The 17,664-nt window shown below is 32.0% G+C and overlaps 1 protein-coding gene across 3 annotated transcripts in view; it reads left to right on the forward strand.

The window, feature by feature from the left end:
- The window catches only part of Papss (3'-phosphoadenosine 5'-phosphosulfate synthase), a 59,467-nt gene that overhangs the window by 17,396 nt on the left and 24,407 nt on the right, over positions 1 to 17,664 (forward strand). For 2 of the 3 annotated variants that reach the window (XM_088227093.1, XM_088227095.1), the window contains exons 1-2: positions 417 to 768; positions 10,760 to 10,949. In XM_088227093.1, coding sequence (XP_088083219.1) covers positions 688 to 768; positions 10,760 to 10,949 — 271 coding nt within the window. In that variant the 5' untranslated portion in view covers positions 417 to 687. Of the gene's footprint in view, positions 1 to 416; positions 769 to 10,759; positions 10,950 to 17,664 lie in introns of those variants that run through there. The other variant, XM_088227094.1, reaches the window with a different exon arrangement.

Here is a 17,664-nt window from a genome sequence, read left to right on the forward strand (position 1 = left end):
TTCATTATGTCCTTTTATTATTATATACTCTTATGTCTATGATGGCAGCGTTTGTAGCTTGTAACTCACATGCAAAATACGCCTCCGGTTGCAATGTCCACAATCTCCACAGTGCAATCGCTTTTGCAGTTTTTTTTAAAAAAACAACGTTTATTTACTAGCTGTTTTTAAAAACTATTTTTAATGCACGATTATTTTCAATAAACCTTAAAAAGTGTACGGAAAAGGGTTTTTCTTTTGTTTTGTACAGTGTCACGGATTGTTTACCGGGCGGTAGAAAAGATTGATGCTTTTTTATTTGACACTGAAACTTTTGGTAGAAGAGTATACTCCGCCCCCCCCTCCAAAGGCTTCGTAGTGTTAACAGTTGCCGCGTGGGAAAGTTTAAATACGTCAGGCAGATCACTCTCCGCCTTACTCGTTACTGGGTAGTCGGCAGTCGGCAGTCGGTAGACGGTAGTTTATAGTCCGTAGTCTTTAGTCACCGATTCGTGTCCCAACTATCAACCACTCACTTTCCTTTCGCGGTAAATCCTATACTTTCTTTTCCCAGCATTCGACTTTAGTACGGAAACGCGAATGTCCACTGCCTACGAAATCGCGGAATATAGAAAGCGGATTCGTTCGGCGATATCCACTAAATTATTACCCAAAGTGTCGTGTTTATATGTTTAGCAAATCGCTAAAATGAGTTTGATAAAAAGACAGCAGAAATTGATGGAGAAGATCGATTATTTCAAAAAGCAAGAAGCGGAATCTAAGATATACGTAAGATGCGCTTACTTATTATGTAGTAAATTGGGATACATTATAATTCATACTGATACTGTTTTATCATATCTATTATTTTAAGCCCTTTCCCTTTATGTGACTCCGTCTATATAATTTTTACGATATTGTATAATCGTGAAGGTGGTTTGAAAAATAATTTGCAATACTTATGTTATTTCACATATATTACTTAATCTGTGTTTTCCTTCTTTTTAAGGTAAACATCGGTTTAATATAACTGAATCGTACACTTTTTGTGCTCAAAAATTTATAGTAAACTTACTTTTATTATATTTCGTCATAAAATTCGGTCAAATCGGTGTATTCTTCGTAAGCAGTACTTTCTTTAAAATCGTGAGGAATGTGGGTTATGAATACAAACCACAAGTGCCTCCACCACGTGCGACTTATTGTAAACATTCGTTTTGGATTTTGACGTTATACCGAATACGGACTCACCTATTCTGCCGTCATAAGAAAGAAGGACGTTTCTAAAAAAAACGGAGAAAATAAATATTTTGTAACTCGGAGATTGAAAAATTCGCTGAGTGAAAAATACCACAAAAATTAAGTATATTACTATGCGACAGTATGTATTATGGTTTTCCCTAACGGAATATATATATTAATTTTAATAAATTTTACAGTATACATTTAAAAATTTACATTGTCATCTTCTTTTTAGTAAAAAAAATATGTTATACTGCAATGAAAAGACGTTTCTAACTAGAAACGCCCTTTTTATTCAGTAATTAAGTAAACGTCTTTCTTTGTTAGTATGCCAATTGATTCTACTCAACTAAATAAAATAAACGTTACTGGCCATTTACTGCTTTTCAAAATAGTATCGCCGACCTAATAATCAATTAGCTTCGAAATTACCAGCAGATCTTAAATTTAATTAAAAACGAGTATGTAAATTCATTTCAGATGTTTTTAAAAACGGAATAGAAGAAAAAATAAGTATTTTAATCAGTCTTTTATAATTATATAAGTCAGAACAGCCCTTTATATTTAGTAATTTTCAAGACTTTTTGCAGTTAAGTCTCATTTATTAGTGAAAATAATAGGGTTGTGGTTATTTTAGGATGATAGATCTATTTTTAGTAGATGCGTATTTTTTTCTGATACCTGATGTTAGATGCGTCCTTCTTTCTTATGACGGCAGTAATATTGTAGCCATATTTCATATTCTTGGAATTTTATTACACAAATACCTCCATTTCGAAGTTTTTATAAAATACAGTAAATATCTTTGTATTTAAATCGATAGGTTTTTCAATTTATCCATGAAAATGTGTTTATTATGTACGAATGCAAAGCCAGGTTCGGATTTTCCCGGTGTGTTGCATTGCTACGGATCAGTTATTTTTGCGAATCACTGTGATTTTTTTGAGTAGCTATCTGTTTTGAGGAATTCTTCCCAATTTTTTTTTCTGTTGTAATAATATTGTAAAAAGATATTATTTGTCATAACATATCGCGAGAGTAAATAAATACCTACGTAATGTTTGAATATTCTCCGCAAATTGTGAGTTCGTTACACTTGTGTATATAATATTACCAGGAAAGCGATCTTACTTACTTTCCATTTTATTTCCGTACTAACCATTTAGTAAGATTACAGAATTATGTGTATTACTAGTTTGGATAAGAATTTCCCGTTTTATTCGCACAGAAATATCTACAACAGTCATGTGTATACACTAATAGTTGTTTGGTGAGGTTGCATTTGAAATATCATCCGTCTTGTAGTGTGTAGTGTGTACTCGTTATTTTGATCATATTTGAGGGCATCTTGTCGGTACGGAATAAAGAGAAAGTAGGAGTCATCTTAGATGGAATATTATAGAACTGGTTAAATAATAACGTATTCCCCGTACACATTATCTAATATTAGTCTTCTTAAATTTAGTTGATACAAAATTGTTAAATAAATCCAATATTATAATCATTCGTTGAGTTGTTATTTTAGATGCCTTAAAAAATATAAATCCGTACAGTCAATAAACATTTTAACAAAATAATATCGTTGGTTATCAAATATAATATTCTATACCATAATACGTATATAGGAATTGTAAAATGTTCGAACCAATTTGGCAGGTTTTAAGAAAGAGGTTTTTCAAATAAAATATGTTTCATTCGGATTTGCTTTTATGTATATGTTATAGCTGTGGAATTCATGTTTTTAAAATTATAAATTACAAAATTATAAACCAGTATGGTGCTTAGTTACGGCAAAACCCTATAGTTAGTCAATATAAATAATAGTAAATAATGAAAATACGCGTTTTATAATATATTATTTATTTCAATAAACATCATAGGCATGTTTACATGAAAATCCAACGAAGTGGTGATGTGGTGTTTTTTTAAAGTAAATGTTTTAAAAAAAATATTGCTTCGTACCCCCATTCTTCATCTTTAATATTAATACTGTAGAATTGATTGATTGTGTCTGTCTTTATACTCGCGCACAGGAATTGAGCTTTATTATCTTGATATTCAACCCTAAATCAGGGTCCTTTTCGTATGCCAATCTAACGCGAACTTTTTAAAACATATTTTTAAAAATACTAATTATATAATATGTACAGTGTAATTGGCAGTTGTGTTGTATTGTTCATTTAATTAAATAAATGAACGACTGAAATTTATAATCTTCTAATTTATTAACTTTTGTTTATTTTCGACAAACTTTCAAGAATTTAGATTACAATAAACTTGCACTTTTCGTATGATTCACCGTAACATTCAAGGCAATGATGCTGCGAGATGATTTGTAGTTAAAATAATAGTAATTTGTTTATTAAATTGACTAAGACTAAACATGTAATTTATATATTATTTACATTTATATGTGGAAGATTCAAGTTTTTTAGAAAAAAATATGGTTGAAGTTCATTGTAATTTAGAAAAAAATAGAAAGCCTCTCAAAAAATATACATCAAAGAGCTCGCGTTGCGCGTTGGTTGCATTTAATCGGATTTTGTGACAGAAATATCATGAGCATTTTTAGAGACTTCAATCTTAAAACTAGCATAAAACAGTCGGCGATAACCGACTGTTACATGCTAGAAAATTCTGCCCTTCGGGTCTCATGTTATCGGCCCTCCAAGCTTCGTTTTATCGGCCCTACGCGCCTTAGTTGATTATGATCTCTGGCAAATAGAAATATTGCTCCTTTGTACCTCACAATTTATTTTTTGTATTTCGAAGCAATCTAAATGTAAAAAAGAAGAATCTTTCACTCAAAATAATATATAAATTACATGTTTAGTCTTAGTCAATTTAATAAACAAATTACTATTATTTTAACTACAAATCATCTCGCAGCATCATTGCCTTGAATGTTACGGTGAATCATACGAAAAGTGCAAGTTTATTGTAATCTAAATTCTTGAAAGTTTGTCGAAAATAAACAAAAGTTAATAAATTAGAAGATTATAAATTTCAGTCGTTCATTTATTTAATTAAATGAACAATACAGCACAATGAGGAACTTCAGCCCTACGGGAAATTGGATACAAAAAATGTTTTCTTACGCGGGGTGAAAATTAGAGCATTAAATTGTACAGCAAAGTTTCTTGAAAATGTACAGAAAAAATAATAAAAAATATTTTAATAAAAACGCACTACTTTAAATGACGTCATTGGTTCATGTGAATCAACCTATGATCTGAGAGCTATGGAAGATTTCCGGTCTGCTTGTTGCTTCTGGACCAATAGGAAGAACTGAATGGGAATAAGCGGAAATGAACCTCTGACGTCACACGCGGAGTTATTTCAGAAATACAAAAGTTTAAAAAATCGTAGCGCCGATAATACGATATGTAAAAATTTAAAAAAAAAATTGACTTAGTTTAACAGTCTATTAACGAATAAAACATTTGAAAAAAACCACTGAACTTCCTCATTGCCAATTACACTGTACATATTATATAATTAGTATTTTTAAAAATATAAAAATATGCTACTAAAATCCCACAAAATTTTTAGATATAGGTATTAAATATCTACGCAAAAAGATCGGTTAGTAAGCGATTAAAATTGAATAGGGAAGAATCTGTAATTTGAAATAATAACAGTCAGCTTCTAGGGACATGTTAGTAAATTCGGCCTTTCGGGCCTCATTTAATCGGCCCTACGGGCCTTAATGTTTCTGTTTTCTTGGCCTTATTGAATCGGCCCTACGGTCTTTTGTTGATCGGCTCTTTGGGCCTCGGTTAATTAGGATCTCGGATGCGCTATATTTTATATAAGTTATTCATAGTACAAATTAAAATAAATACGTATGCAAACGTTGATGGATGCAGAAAACGAGGAAGACATGGCACGATCAAATCCAATAAATACTTGAAGATGTACATGTCAAGAGTAGGAATAGTCGGCGCCCGGAAGAATAGGGTATTTTCATAAACTGGGGATATGATTTTTAATGTATTCAGTATTATAAGAATATTTTTACGGTTCGAACCATATTTCTATCAAAATCTGAAACGAATGTTTTCATTTATAATTTCCTATTGAAAGTTTGATAGAAATAAAACGGCCCGTAACTGGCCAAAAGGGTTGATGACGTCACGCGTGACTTATATATCCTACGTTCACTCAAATCCTATACTGAGATACTCCGACGCGGGCGGCTTGTGGCTTTTTATTTGTTTTTTCTAGTTAAATTTCGTCTTTTCCTTTGTTTTTTTTTTGTTTTCATTTATAAACATCCATAGCATTATGACTAAAATTGGTTTTTTACAAGGAAAGTCCGATAACTTGCCCAAAATAGATATAATCATGATGGGTATTTTTTTCTCATCCAATCCAAACTTTTTAAGTTCGAGTATAGAAATGTAAAGGCCGTAAGGTAAGCAAATATATAATTTTTGCTTCCAGAATGTATTCATTCAAATAGTTGTATTATTTGCATGTACTATAAAAATATTGTTTAGCGTACATTTAATGCAAAAGGGAAGTAACGTGACTTTGACACAACATAATCCATAAAATACCATTGCTTGTAAACATCTCTGTTGCTCGAGTGCGTGTTAATGCCTTTTTTTATTAAATGTGATTTACTTATTAATACATCAGCTAGGGTAAATTACGGAGACAGTGCCATAGATTACATTCAAGTAAAACGGACGGGTGATATTTGAATGGTAAAAGGTCGAGTCATCCCAGCAGAACTTAAAGTTAGAACCAAATCGTACTCGGTGACGTTGATTTGCGATGAAGTCTAGGAAATAATAGATTCCTGCAAGTGTGAAGACTTTCCAGCATCTTAAGGTCAGTTGCCATTTTGTAAATGCAATAAATTTCACAAATAAATAAGGTAGTTTTTCATACAGGAATTTTTTTGTAATTTTATTTTTTATTCATATAGAAAACCAATAGTTCCACAAATTAAACTAGTTAACATAAGTACAGAAATATAATACAAATATAAACAATAACGTTCAAAGAATAAACTATTTTAGTATTGCAGTACCTGTCAAGCTTTATAAGTGCTAATTTCAGTACCTACTGTTAATAAATGTTTATAGTCTACAGTCTACACCATAAAATATAGTATTTTGTATTGAACAAGACCTACGGAAAAAAGAATAGTGGTTTGTTTTTTTTAACATCTCGTTTCATAACGTTCAAATGCGTTAAACCATTTTTTCTGCATTTTTTCATTAGGTACTAGGAATGGCGAAAAAAGCTTTATTTTGCGTCTTCACCGTAGTGTTTGTGCACATCGGAATTAAACAGTACTTGTATCTTATAACTAAAGACATTTTATGCGCGTTAATTAGTTAAAACAACCAATTACAACAAAAACAACACGTAGGCCATACAAATTCGTATGAATTTGTTTGAACGGTCAGTCAAATTCGTAACGCGTGACGTCACAAGCCCATACGGCATCCGAATGTTCGTTTTGGCGCCAATTCAAAGTATACGTTTTTAAACCGCTCTGAAAAATTAACGCGTGGACATAAAAAAATAAAAACCGTACAGTTACCATCGTAATTTTTTTTTCTATTTTTTTGCAAAATAAAAAAAAAACGTGAAAATACCCTATTGTATTATTACGAAAATTGCACTACATACGTTATCCATTATGTAACTTTGCCTATTTAAGAGATCACTTAAATAATAACTTATCTAATACAAAATATCAGTGTTTCATATAGGTAGGTATTTTAAATCAAAAAGTAAACCATTCAGTTCCATTGTTCCCGAGTATCGCTTCACTTTACATTTGAATCATCCATTTAATTTTTAGAATTTTGTGTTATTTTATATATTTTTTACATGCCAATCTGTAAGAGAAAGTAAAGAAATATGAATAAAGTAAGGACGGTTACACATTTCACTGTACATAATATAATATAGTATTCCATTTAATTTAACCGAATTCAAGCAGACTGCGCCCATTTAAATCAAACGTTTATGTTTGATTAATATTGGTTGATTATCAATTAATTGTAATACACTAACGATTTGAAAAAAAGAAGTTATATCCTGTATTGAATAAATCCTTCCGTAATAAACCTGTCCACTGTTGGCGTGACTTTATATTGCGGAATATTATACATATAATAATTACAGTACTAACTTTAATCACGCAATTACCATTGTATTTAATATGCATTTACTAATTATCCGTAGGTGAATCCATTTTCCTGTATAGAGATATAAAAAAAAAGTTGAAGTAAATTATGCATCCTAAATAATATATTATGTATGATATAAGTACATAACGTTTGTTGGTCCAGCTAAACCGCCATTAATTTTTTAATTTCATCAATCAAAATCAAAATTAAATACAACATTCGCAACATTCTACGCAACTTCATCTGATATTTAAAATAACTATTTGACTAGGAAAAACAGATGTCGCTTTGTTTAGAAGAATTAAAAATGTTTAGGTACAGTCAAAACAAATCATTCGAGGGAAATTTAAAATTAAGACGCCCGCGCCATGAGCCATTTTGTTTTTTCAGTCAATATAGCCTGTATTTATTTATCTTTAGTTAAAGACATACCCATACATTATGTATTTTTATCGTTCCACAATTTTTTATATAAACCTAGGGACGCCGACACAAGATTTCGTCGAATTGCGTAGTTAGTGTTGTATTTAAAATATTTTAAGCTTAAAGAAGAGAAATATAACGCATTGAAAAATAATAACTATTTTATATTACCTTCATATTTTAAAAATATAAGTACATATCACGGGCGTGCGGTGGGGTTTTTGATTAGGGAAGCAATTAATATATAAGTAATTTGTACATAATAATATACACTGACCTTAAAAAAAAAAGATAAACTAAATACTATATACTTACATTATTTAGATACGATTAGAAATAATAACAATCATTTTACATATGTAGTAATAAATTTTAATAAAAAATCAACCAACTTCACCATATATAGGTACCATAATAAATAACTGCAAAATATTTTGTGGCGTTATATTTTATTTATGCAGTGAAACCAAAATAGATATTATCTTGTTAAAAAACATGACTTTTCAACGAAAAAGAATTGGTCATTATTTGAACGCGAAAAATAAATATATGTAGTAGATTATAAATCTTTTTCTTATACCAAATCAACATTCTATTGATGTAATGTTTGAATTAAATTCTACATCTTATTTTGTATAGGAATACAAAATAAAATTATTTACGAAGCATGTTCAGAAAATAAGTATACTGTGACCATAAAGGGCTATTTTTTTTTGGTTTTTGAGGGTTGGCAACACTAGGTGGTAGAGGGGGATCTCCTGACAGCAGCAGCGAGCATCGAATGAACACGGTAGTACGTAAACTTACGTTGTAGTCTCCAGGTGCGTGAAAGATGTCAGTAAAAAATCCCGCCAAGTGCAAGCCACGTGCTGTGATTCGCTTCCTACTTGCGAAAGGAATAACACCTCCCGATTTTTTTCGCAAATTAAAACGGTTTACGGAGAAGGTGTTATAAACAGAACGAGTGTGTTTAAGTGGCGTAGGAAGTTTTCATCAAAATCAAATCCACAATTTCAGTCAAAATAATCATGGCTTCAGTGTTTTGGGAGCGAAAAGGGATCATTTTGATCGAATTTCTGCCTCGGAGAGATGCACAATATTTTGAGACCCTACAAAAACTCAAAGGAGGGGAATGCTGACAAGAGGAGTGTGCTTTTTGCACGACAACGCCCGTCCACACATAGCCTTAGCCACCAAGGCACTCTCGGACTTATTTAGTTAGGATGTTTTGAACCATCCCCTGGCTTGGCGACTTTAGATTATCATATTTTCCCCTCCCCGAAAGCTCACATGGATGGAATTAAATTTTCAATCTACGAGCCAGTGCAGAAATTGGTTCTGAAGTGAGGGGAGGAGCTGGCGAGAGAGTTCTTCGAGGAGGGCATAAATAAACTTGTGCCACGGCTCACCACATGCGCTGAACGGGATGGCGATTATGTGAAAAAATAGTCAACAAGTCTTAGTGTATCAATAATATCTTGTCAATTGTTTTCAAATACGTTTTTTTTTTAATATACAAAGATCTAGTACACCTGCTTTCTGAACATGCCTTGTACAAAATCTTTTTTTAAAAATTTATTTATTTAAATTTTTATTCCAGTAAAATGGCTATAAAGTGCAGAGCCAATTCTACCATATGAACATATAAACATGAACATAAATATAAATATAAACAAAAATATAACAATAAACATAAATATAACAATAAACATAAATATAACAATAAACATAAATATAAACATAAAATAAAATTTGACATGAATAATGACAGCATTTTCTAGAATTTTATTATAAAAAGGTTATTATGTCTTAACTCATAACACTCTTGCCTCTCCAATGAAGCAAGATGCTTGTGTTAAAAGGAGAATAATTTGAATTTAAATAATGTTGACTAAACAAATATTCCAGAAACATATCAGTAGTTATATGAAAGGCCGTGAAAATCTTAAGAAATATTTTAAAGTTCTTCCGTAAGAACACTAGCGCCCATCGAACCTATTTCCTACTATTCGCGCCCCCGGAAGTATACTGTTGGTATGTCTAAATTTGTCTGTTTTTAATTATAAATGCATTTTAATTTTTCTCTATTTTAGGAGAACAGTCACGTATCTCTAAGATTTTTTTTGAGCAAGATATACCGCAAACTTCAGTATTCTTTATATAGTAAAATATCGAAAATAACATTGCGGTAATTATGATGCTACGATGTTCTTCTCACATTTTAACATTCAAATGAGCAAATACTATTAAAGATTCATTAAGTTTGTTTTTGCTCCCCTGTAAAATGGGCAATCACAAATAACTATCGACGTGCTAATAAGCGACGTGATAACAATTTCTCACCATAGTTTGTCGTATTCGCGATCACAATGGAACATCCGTGAACACCTAATATTAAATATCAAAATATTAACGTTTTGCGACGTATAATCCTGCAGCGCAAACACATATATGAATTTCACCGGTGTAAATATGGAAAATATTCGAAAACTGCTATTTTTATTTATTATTTATCATGCTATTTATTGCATTTAGCCGGCGGTTGGCAAGCCAACTGTTAAGAAAAGCAGTCGCCATAGTAATTGTAATTTAATTTTCACTTTTTTGTTATTAGATACTCATTTTTTTCCAAATGCAATATATTGTATTATTTTTTATACTAAACGCCGATTTCTCGCCAATGAATTTGATTTATTTATGACGAAAACAAAAAACAAACCGACACGAGCGTTGACTTAGAGATTACACACGCGTTGACTGCGATAACTTAAGCATGTTCATTATTGTTCATTGTGATCACTCAAATGTTTAGCATGTTTTTAAGCACGTCGATAGTTATTTGTGATTGAGCTACTGGGGGTGCGTCTTTTTGCCAGGCTGTGTAATTTTTTCATGTTTTAACGTGAGAAAGATCCGAATATTGTTCCGTGCGTGATTGTTAACCGTGTCTCCGTCCACAGTGCGCGCAGGTGGCCACCAACGTACGCGAGCAGCAGCACCAAGTGTCGCGGGCCAAGCGCGGCCTGGCGCTGGGCTGCCTGCCCGGCTCGTCCCGCGGCTTCAGAGGCTCCACTGTCTGGTTCACGGGCCTCAGTGGGGCGGGCAAGACCAGCATCGCCTTCTCCCTGGAGGCCTACCTCATATCGAAAGGTGAGAACAATGTTTAGAGTATGTCCAAATGCTTGCAGACCGGCTGGGTTTCCTCCGTTACTTCACAGAAGTCAACAATTGGAAGGGCTGAGGAAATGTGGATGTTCACGCATAGGCAGAATGGTGAATGTTACACAGTGTGTAAAGTGTCCACTTAAACCAACCAATGACAGGTCATTAGCCCTGCAAATGCCCAGACTTCCATATTACCTTCTCAAAAATGTTTTCCCTCTCTGTTGCAACGAAAAGTGAGAATACGATCCCCGTGTCCGCGCAGAATGAGCAATTCAGTTCTCTGTGTGAAATAGAACTAGAAAGTAACTACAGTGGCTTGCCATATTATTAGAACTAATGTGAAAAAAATAAATTCTCAGTGCAATTGAGTTTTTGTGGTTTATTTTTATATTTCTATGACGTTGTTTTACATTTCGAGCTTGCATAAATAAAATCCATAATCAACAATGTTTTGAGTATGTCCAAATTTTTTAAATTTTAGTATACATTTTTCAATTAAAAAAAAATAATTGATAAAATAAATACAGGTAGCTAAAACTAATAGATATTTTTTATATTTAGTGTGGTGACTTTTTGCTGAAATCAATGCTTTTATTCTATTTTATTTTAAAGAATTTAAGCAAAAAATGGTATTAACAAATTAATGTTAAAAACAAATAATAAAAATTAGTTTACAGAAAGTATATATAAGATAATAATATAATATATGGTACACAAAAATATTTGAAAAATTAATTTCAGAAAGAGATAAGATAATAATAATACACAAAAACAGAGAAAAAATTGCATGAAAAAGAAAGTTTTATTACGACTTTAATAATTAGTTTTAACGTTTTAAAGTGAATATATTTTGTATTAAAAATGTATATATCACAAGTAAATTTGTTGGCCAAGGAATGTACACGCAGAATCGGAGAGTTTCGTGAATAGTTAGTACCTACGTATGTACTCGTAGTTGCAAACAACTCAGTACTTCTAGTGACTCGATTCGGTATTTTGAAGTTTATAAGATTCAGGAGTTCACAACAATCGAGCTCCGATTTAAAATTTAAAATATAAAAAGAAGGTCATTTATTTTTCTACGATCTTCTAATAAAATAAAATTTAAAGTGTCTAATAGATACGTGTAATTTATGCTATCTAAGGGAATATTGAATTTAACATTTACGAATCTCAAATACTTTATTTGAATTCTCTCTATGTTCCTAATGTGTAATTTATACCGAGGAGACCACTCAGTAGAATTATGGTCTAACTGACTACGAACTAGTGCTACATACAAAATATGCATTACTTTAAGCGAATTAAAGTCTTTGACAATGCGATGCAGGAAACCTAAAGTTCTCACGCTTTTATTTGTTATGTTGTTAATATGGTTAACGAAATCTAGTTTTACATCAAACTCTCCCAGGTTTCTCTCGCCCAGGTCTCTTATTTCGCTCACCCCTTCGAGCAATATGTCATTTATAGTGTATTCATACATTTTTAGAAGCACTTTACCTGAGAGTAACCACAGAGAGTAGCGAAGTTTCTGCTTCCAACTGTATCCTTTCTTCCGACTCGGGAAAGAAAGTTTAGTGTTGTAAAATTAAAATTGCATAAAAAAAAAAAATTTTGAACATGGCAACAATTATGTATAGCAAAATTTGTCTAAAATATACGATTTAACAACATAATTGTTTTAAATTACATACAACGCAAGCCGTATTTACAAATAGCGTCATCATTTATCCCATTCCTGCATTTTTTATTTATAATTTTAAAAACCCGTTAGGATTATATAAACAAAATATTATCGTATTATGTCTCGTTAGTGTCTGGTTAGTGTCTCGTCAAAATGTGCCTTTTAAATTATTATTATTTCAATCATAAACGCGCATAAACGCTTGAAATCACAACACGCCATACTCCCAGAAACCAGACTTCGCGGGAGGCGGGAGATAATATCGATGGTCTAGAACAGGGGTCTCCAAACTTTTCAGCCTTAGGGCCATACTGATTACATCAGTAAGTTCCAAGGGAAAAACCGTTTTTATTTTCCTGCCATTATCTTTAACATCTAGACTAGTCGCCGAGTACGCGCCGTAAGTGTGCATACGCTTGCTAAATTTGCTAGTTCAATTACTATTGTGTTGTACTGCATCGTCACGACTGCGACTCTTTACGACATTTGGTGGTTACACACGGAAATGGGTACTGGTAGTATCCTCTATCCATCGCTAACAGATAGCGCTCGTAGTACTTTTTCGCGAATAACCTCGTTGGTTCGAGAAAGTTCCGGTGTATTCCACTCATTTCTAGATGGCAGTAATTGGAGTATATCGCTAGCGGCGCGACCGCGAGTCAGCCCACCTAAGGAAGGCAAAGGAAGCGAAACTGTCTGTTGTGAAATAAAGTAGTGCGTAACTCCTTAAAACATGTGTGTGCGTGTTTAAAAGACATCTATGTACAGTATTTTAATTTGACATTTTTTTGTGTGCAATTTACTAGTATGGAAAATAAGCGAAAAGTAGACAGTGAATGCAGAACATTAAAAGATCAATGGAACTTTAAATATTTCGTAATTGAGTTCAGTAAGAAAGCGCTATGTTTGATTTGCAATGAAACCATAGCTGTTCTCAAATAATATAACATTTAACGTCAATATTGACGTTTCAAATGAAACGAAACATTTTCAAAATTACTCAAAATATACGGGAAGTTTTTGAACAGAAACATTTTAAGCGTGGATTGAAATCGTCAGAATCTTCGTTTACGAAACTCAATACTGAACTAGAGGCTGCAACTCGTGCCAGCTTTCACGTGGTTCCTGAAATCACAAAACGTGGAAAACCATTCACCGATGGAGAAATTATAAAAAAATGCGTAATTGTGTAACCGAAGAAATGGGCCCTGAAAAGGTAAATTTATTTCAATCTGTCAGTTAGTCAGCAAATACTGTGGCTCGGAGGGTAGAAGACATCGCAGAAAATATATCATCTTGACTGTCTGACGAAAATGGACATCTTGAGTGGTTTTCTCTGGCCTTAGATGAGTCAACAGATGTGTCGAATACTGCTGAGGTGTTGATTTTTTTCGAGGAGTGGATAAAAGCTATGAAGTATATGAAGATTTTCTTGATATTGAGAGTATTCACGATTGTTGAAGATATTTTAAAGGTAGTTGAAAATGCCATTAATAAAAAGAACTTTCGATGGAAAAACTTGAAATCTATTACAACTGATGGAGGCAAAAACATTTGTGTTGAAAATAAAGGAGTAGTCGCTCTTCTGTTAAAGGGTGTAGAAAATTATGTGGTTCAAAATCTTACATTGTATCAATCATTAAGTCTCTGTGCGGGAAATGTTTGGATATGTCTGAAATTCTAAAACCAGTCATATCAATTGTTAATTTCATCAGATTCACTGGGCTGAATCACCGAGAATTCCGCGAGTTTATCAAAGAGATTGAAGAAAATTATTTGCCATGTCATACTGCTGTACGCCGGGTAAGTTGAGGATAAGTCCTTCAGCGCTTTTTTGAACTTCGATCAGTGATCGATTAAAAAAATGAAAAGCAATTACAAAAAAGCGAATGGCTGTAGAAGTAAGAGTTCTATATCGATTTGATAACACATATGGACGAACTGAATTTGAGATTGCAAGGAGGAAACCAGCTTTTCCCTAATTTATACACTAATATCAAATTTTACCGGCAAAAAATAATGCTGTTTTAATCACAATTACGTAAAAAATGTTTCACACACTATAAAACATATGAAATATTCAGCCACACTACTGAGACTGAGTTTCCCGTCGATTTTGCAATCGTAGCTTTGAGTGCCTTGAAAATATTTTTTTATTCTCGTTTCTCAGACTTAAATATTATTGCGAATGAATTTAAGATTTTTCAAAATCCTCTTGTTACCGACATTGAAACCCTAGCCCCGAAACTTCAAATGGAAATTATTGTTTAACAGTGCAGTGATATAAGTAATTAAGAACAATTAAAAACAAATAGTATAACTCAGATAATTAAGAATAAAAATCAGATAATTAAGAACAAATATCAGAACTCAGCTTTGTTGGAATTTTATTAAACTTTGTCTTCCGCTGGCACAATTTGACAATTTGCATAAATTTGCTCCTGGGCTGTTTTCTGTTTTTGGTACTATTTACTTTTGTGAGAAAACATTCTCCAAAATGATGTACGTTAACTGATGAGCATCTTTAATCTCTTTTAATAATTGGTAGGAGTGAAATTGGTCTACAACTACAAACTATTGTCAGTGTAAAATCACAATTACATATAGCTCATTAGTATTTTATATGTTTATGCGTTTATATCTTATAATGTTTATACATATATGTTTATAATGTTGGTTGGATTCATTTAAATTATTTGTTAATTACTATTCTTTCTGCGTATTATAAAGCTTTACCTAGCAAGTAAATATAACCGAGTTACTATCATTCTGTATTTTTTATCCAACTTATCACAACAACAATAAGCCATTAGCTGTCGCGGGCTTGATTGATGACACTGGTCCTTAACTGTCGCAGGCCGGATTGATGACACTGGCGATGGCGGGCCGGATCTGGCCCGCGGGCCGTAGTTTGGAGACTCCTGTTCTAGACCATCGATATTATGACGTTATTTAAAAAAAAAAAAAATAAAGTAATAAATAAAATTACTTTGTATTATGAACCACTTTTTTCATTGTCACAACCGACTAGTTTCGGCAACTAACGTTGACCTCTTCATGGTTATATAATAACTTCGGGGTTATATAATAAGTTATTAAGTTATACATTTATTATAATAAGTTATTATATAACCCTGAAGAGGGCAACGTGAGTTGCCGAAACTAGTCCGATGTGACAGTAAAAAAAATATTTAAAAAGTGGTTTATAAAACAAAGTAATTTTATTTATTCCTTTAAAATATAACAATGAACTACAAAGTTAGTGCTACAAACATCCAAAATATTATTATTATTTTTTTTTTATAAAAGAAATATTTGCGTTCTTATGATTTACCCAAATATTTAATTTTGGGGGCCATTTTCAACGAGTTGTAAATAACTCACATTAGAAAATGGGAATCAAGTTGGGGTAGAGTAGGATTCGAACCACGGACCTTATTATTTTTTTTTACGAAATTCCCGCGCGGATTTAAATAACTCAGAACATTAGGTATTTTAAAAATTAGGTACCTACATTATAATATTATGTTGTGTCTTGTTTTAAGTTTTCAGCCTGAGTATATTCGAAAGTGGGTACTAATGTTTTTTTCATTTTTCCTTTTACGTCGGCAACTGCCTCTAAGGCGCGATGAGTTAAGATATGTATTAAAATCTTTGAATCGTGTGTATTATGTTACGTGGTCAAAGTTATCACGATTTTATTTCAATAAATTAATTTCTCTTAGTTCTCTAACGATGTAAAGACATTTACAACATGTTTAACACAAAAAGCAAATAGGTAGGTAATATAATACACGTGGGAACGTAATTATTTCTTTATAATCATAAGCAGTTACCTGTTGGATTTCTGTGCTTCTAAAGATAACAAAAAATCATATTTTGTAAAATTGTAATAAAAAATACTTCTCAAAATTTATAGAATAAATTAATTTATTATTAACCTTTTACATACAACATTTATGTATTATGTATTTCCACATACAAAGGTAAACATAAAACCTTTTATTATTCATAAAAATAACGAATACAATTTTGAATTTTATTTTGATTGCCATATCTAAAATGAAATTAGTTTCATTGCGAGAATATTACTTTTATCGAATGTAATATTATTTTCTGAATATAACTATAAAGAAAAACAAACTATTGATAAAACACAGATTTATTTAATTAAATAAATTTTTGATTTTATTTTATTTGAAAACGTTCGGTCAAGCGCACATAAGCAAAGGTTTATTAAGGATTTGAATAGATTGTAATGGGATTGTACAATATTGTACATATGTATTTATTTTTAAAAAAGAAAACATTATTCTGCTAATATAGTTTATCTAAAATGGTGTCACAAATATTTAATAGTGTATTTAAAAAAAAAACCTGTAGGCCCGGCCCGTATTACAATGGAAAGTCAACGTTTATCTTCAATTTTATCTGCAAAGTAAAATTAAGTTTTCTTTATGGAAAATAAAATATGTATATTTTCTTTTTCATGTTTAATTACAGGTTATCGACGAAGATACTTTAATTTTTCATACAAATATACAAATTTTTGTTCACAATTCTCGATTTTACTTTACACCGTCTCAATATGAAATATTGTGTATTTAATTATGTGTCTGGGCGGATGAAGAATACAGTTCTGTGTATGAAAAAGAATCAAAATCCTGGACGAGTGTTGTCTACTTGACGACTACACTCGGCTAAAAATCCTGTGAAAGGAAATCGAGTGGAGAAATGTCCCACTCGTAGTGAAGTGGTTGGCGCGATGCCCTGGATTCGGTTCCTGAGAGGGACAACAAGAAATTTATTTTTATAAGGTGATTTTTAATTGCCTTTTTTCACTGTCCCTGGACTGGCACCGGAAGCGTAAGGCTAATCACCTTACTTTCCTATGTGGGGGTCATTGTCCGTTGATCGATGACACACACACATGCTTAATAATTTCACCTAAAATATAGAGTAACGACTCCAAGAAGAAACTCAGCGTTTTCTATCGAATACAATACATTGTATTCT

Source organism: Micrasema longulum, unplaced genomic scaffold, assembly GCF_059751315.1.
Source record: "Micrasema longulum isolate JH-2025_06_02 unplaced genomic scaffold, ASM5975131v1 h1tg000487l, whole genome shotgun sequence".
Taxonomy (NCBI): Eukaryota; Metazoa; Arthropoda; class Insecta; order Trichoptera; family Brachycentridae; genus Micrasema; species Micrasema longulum.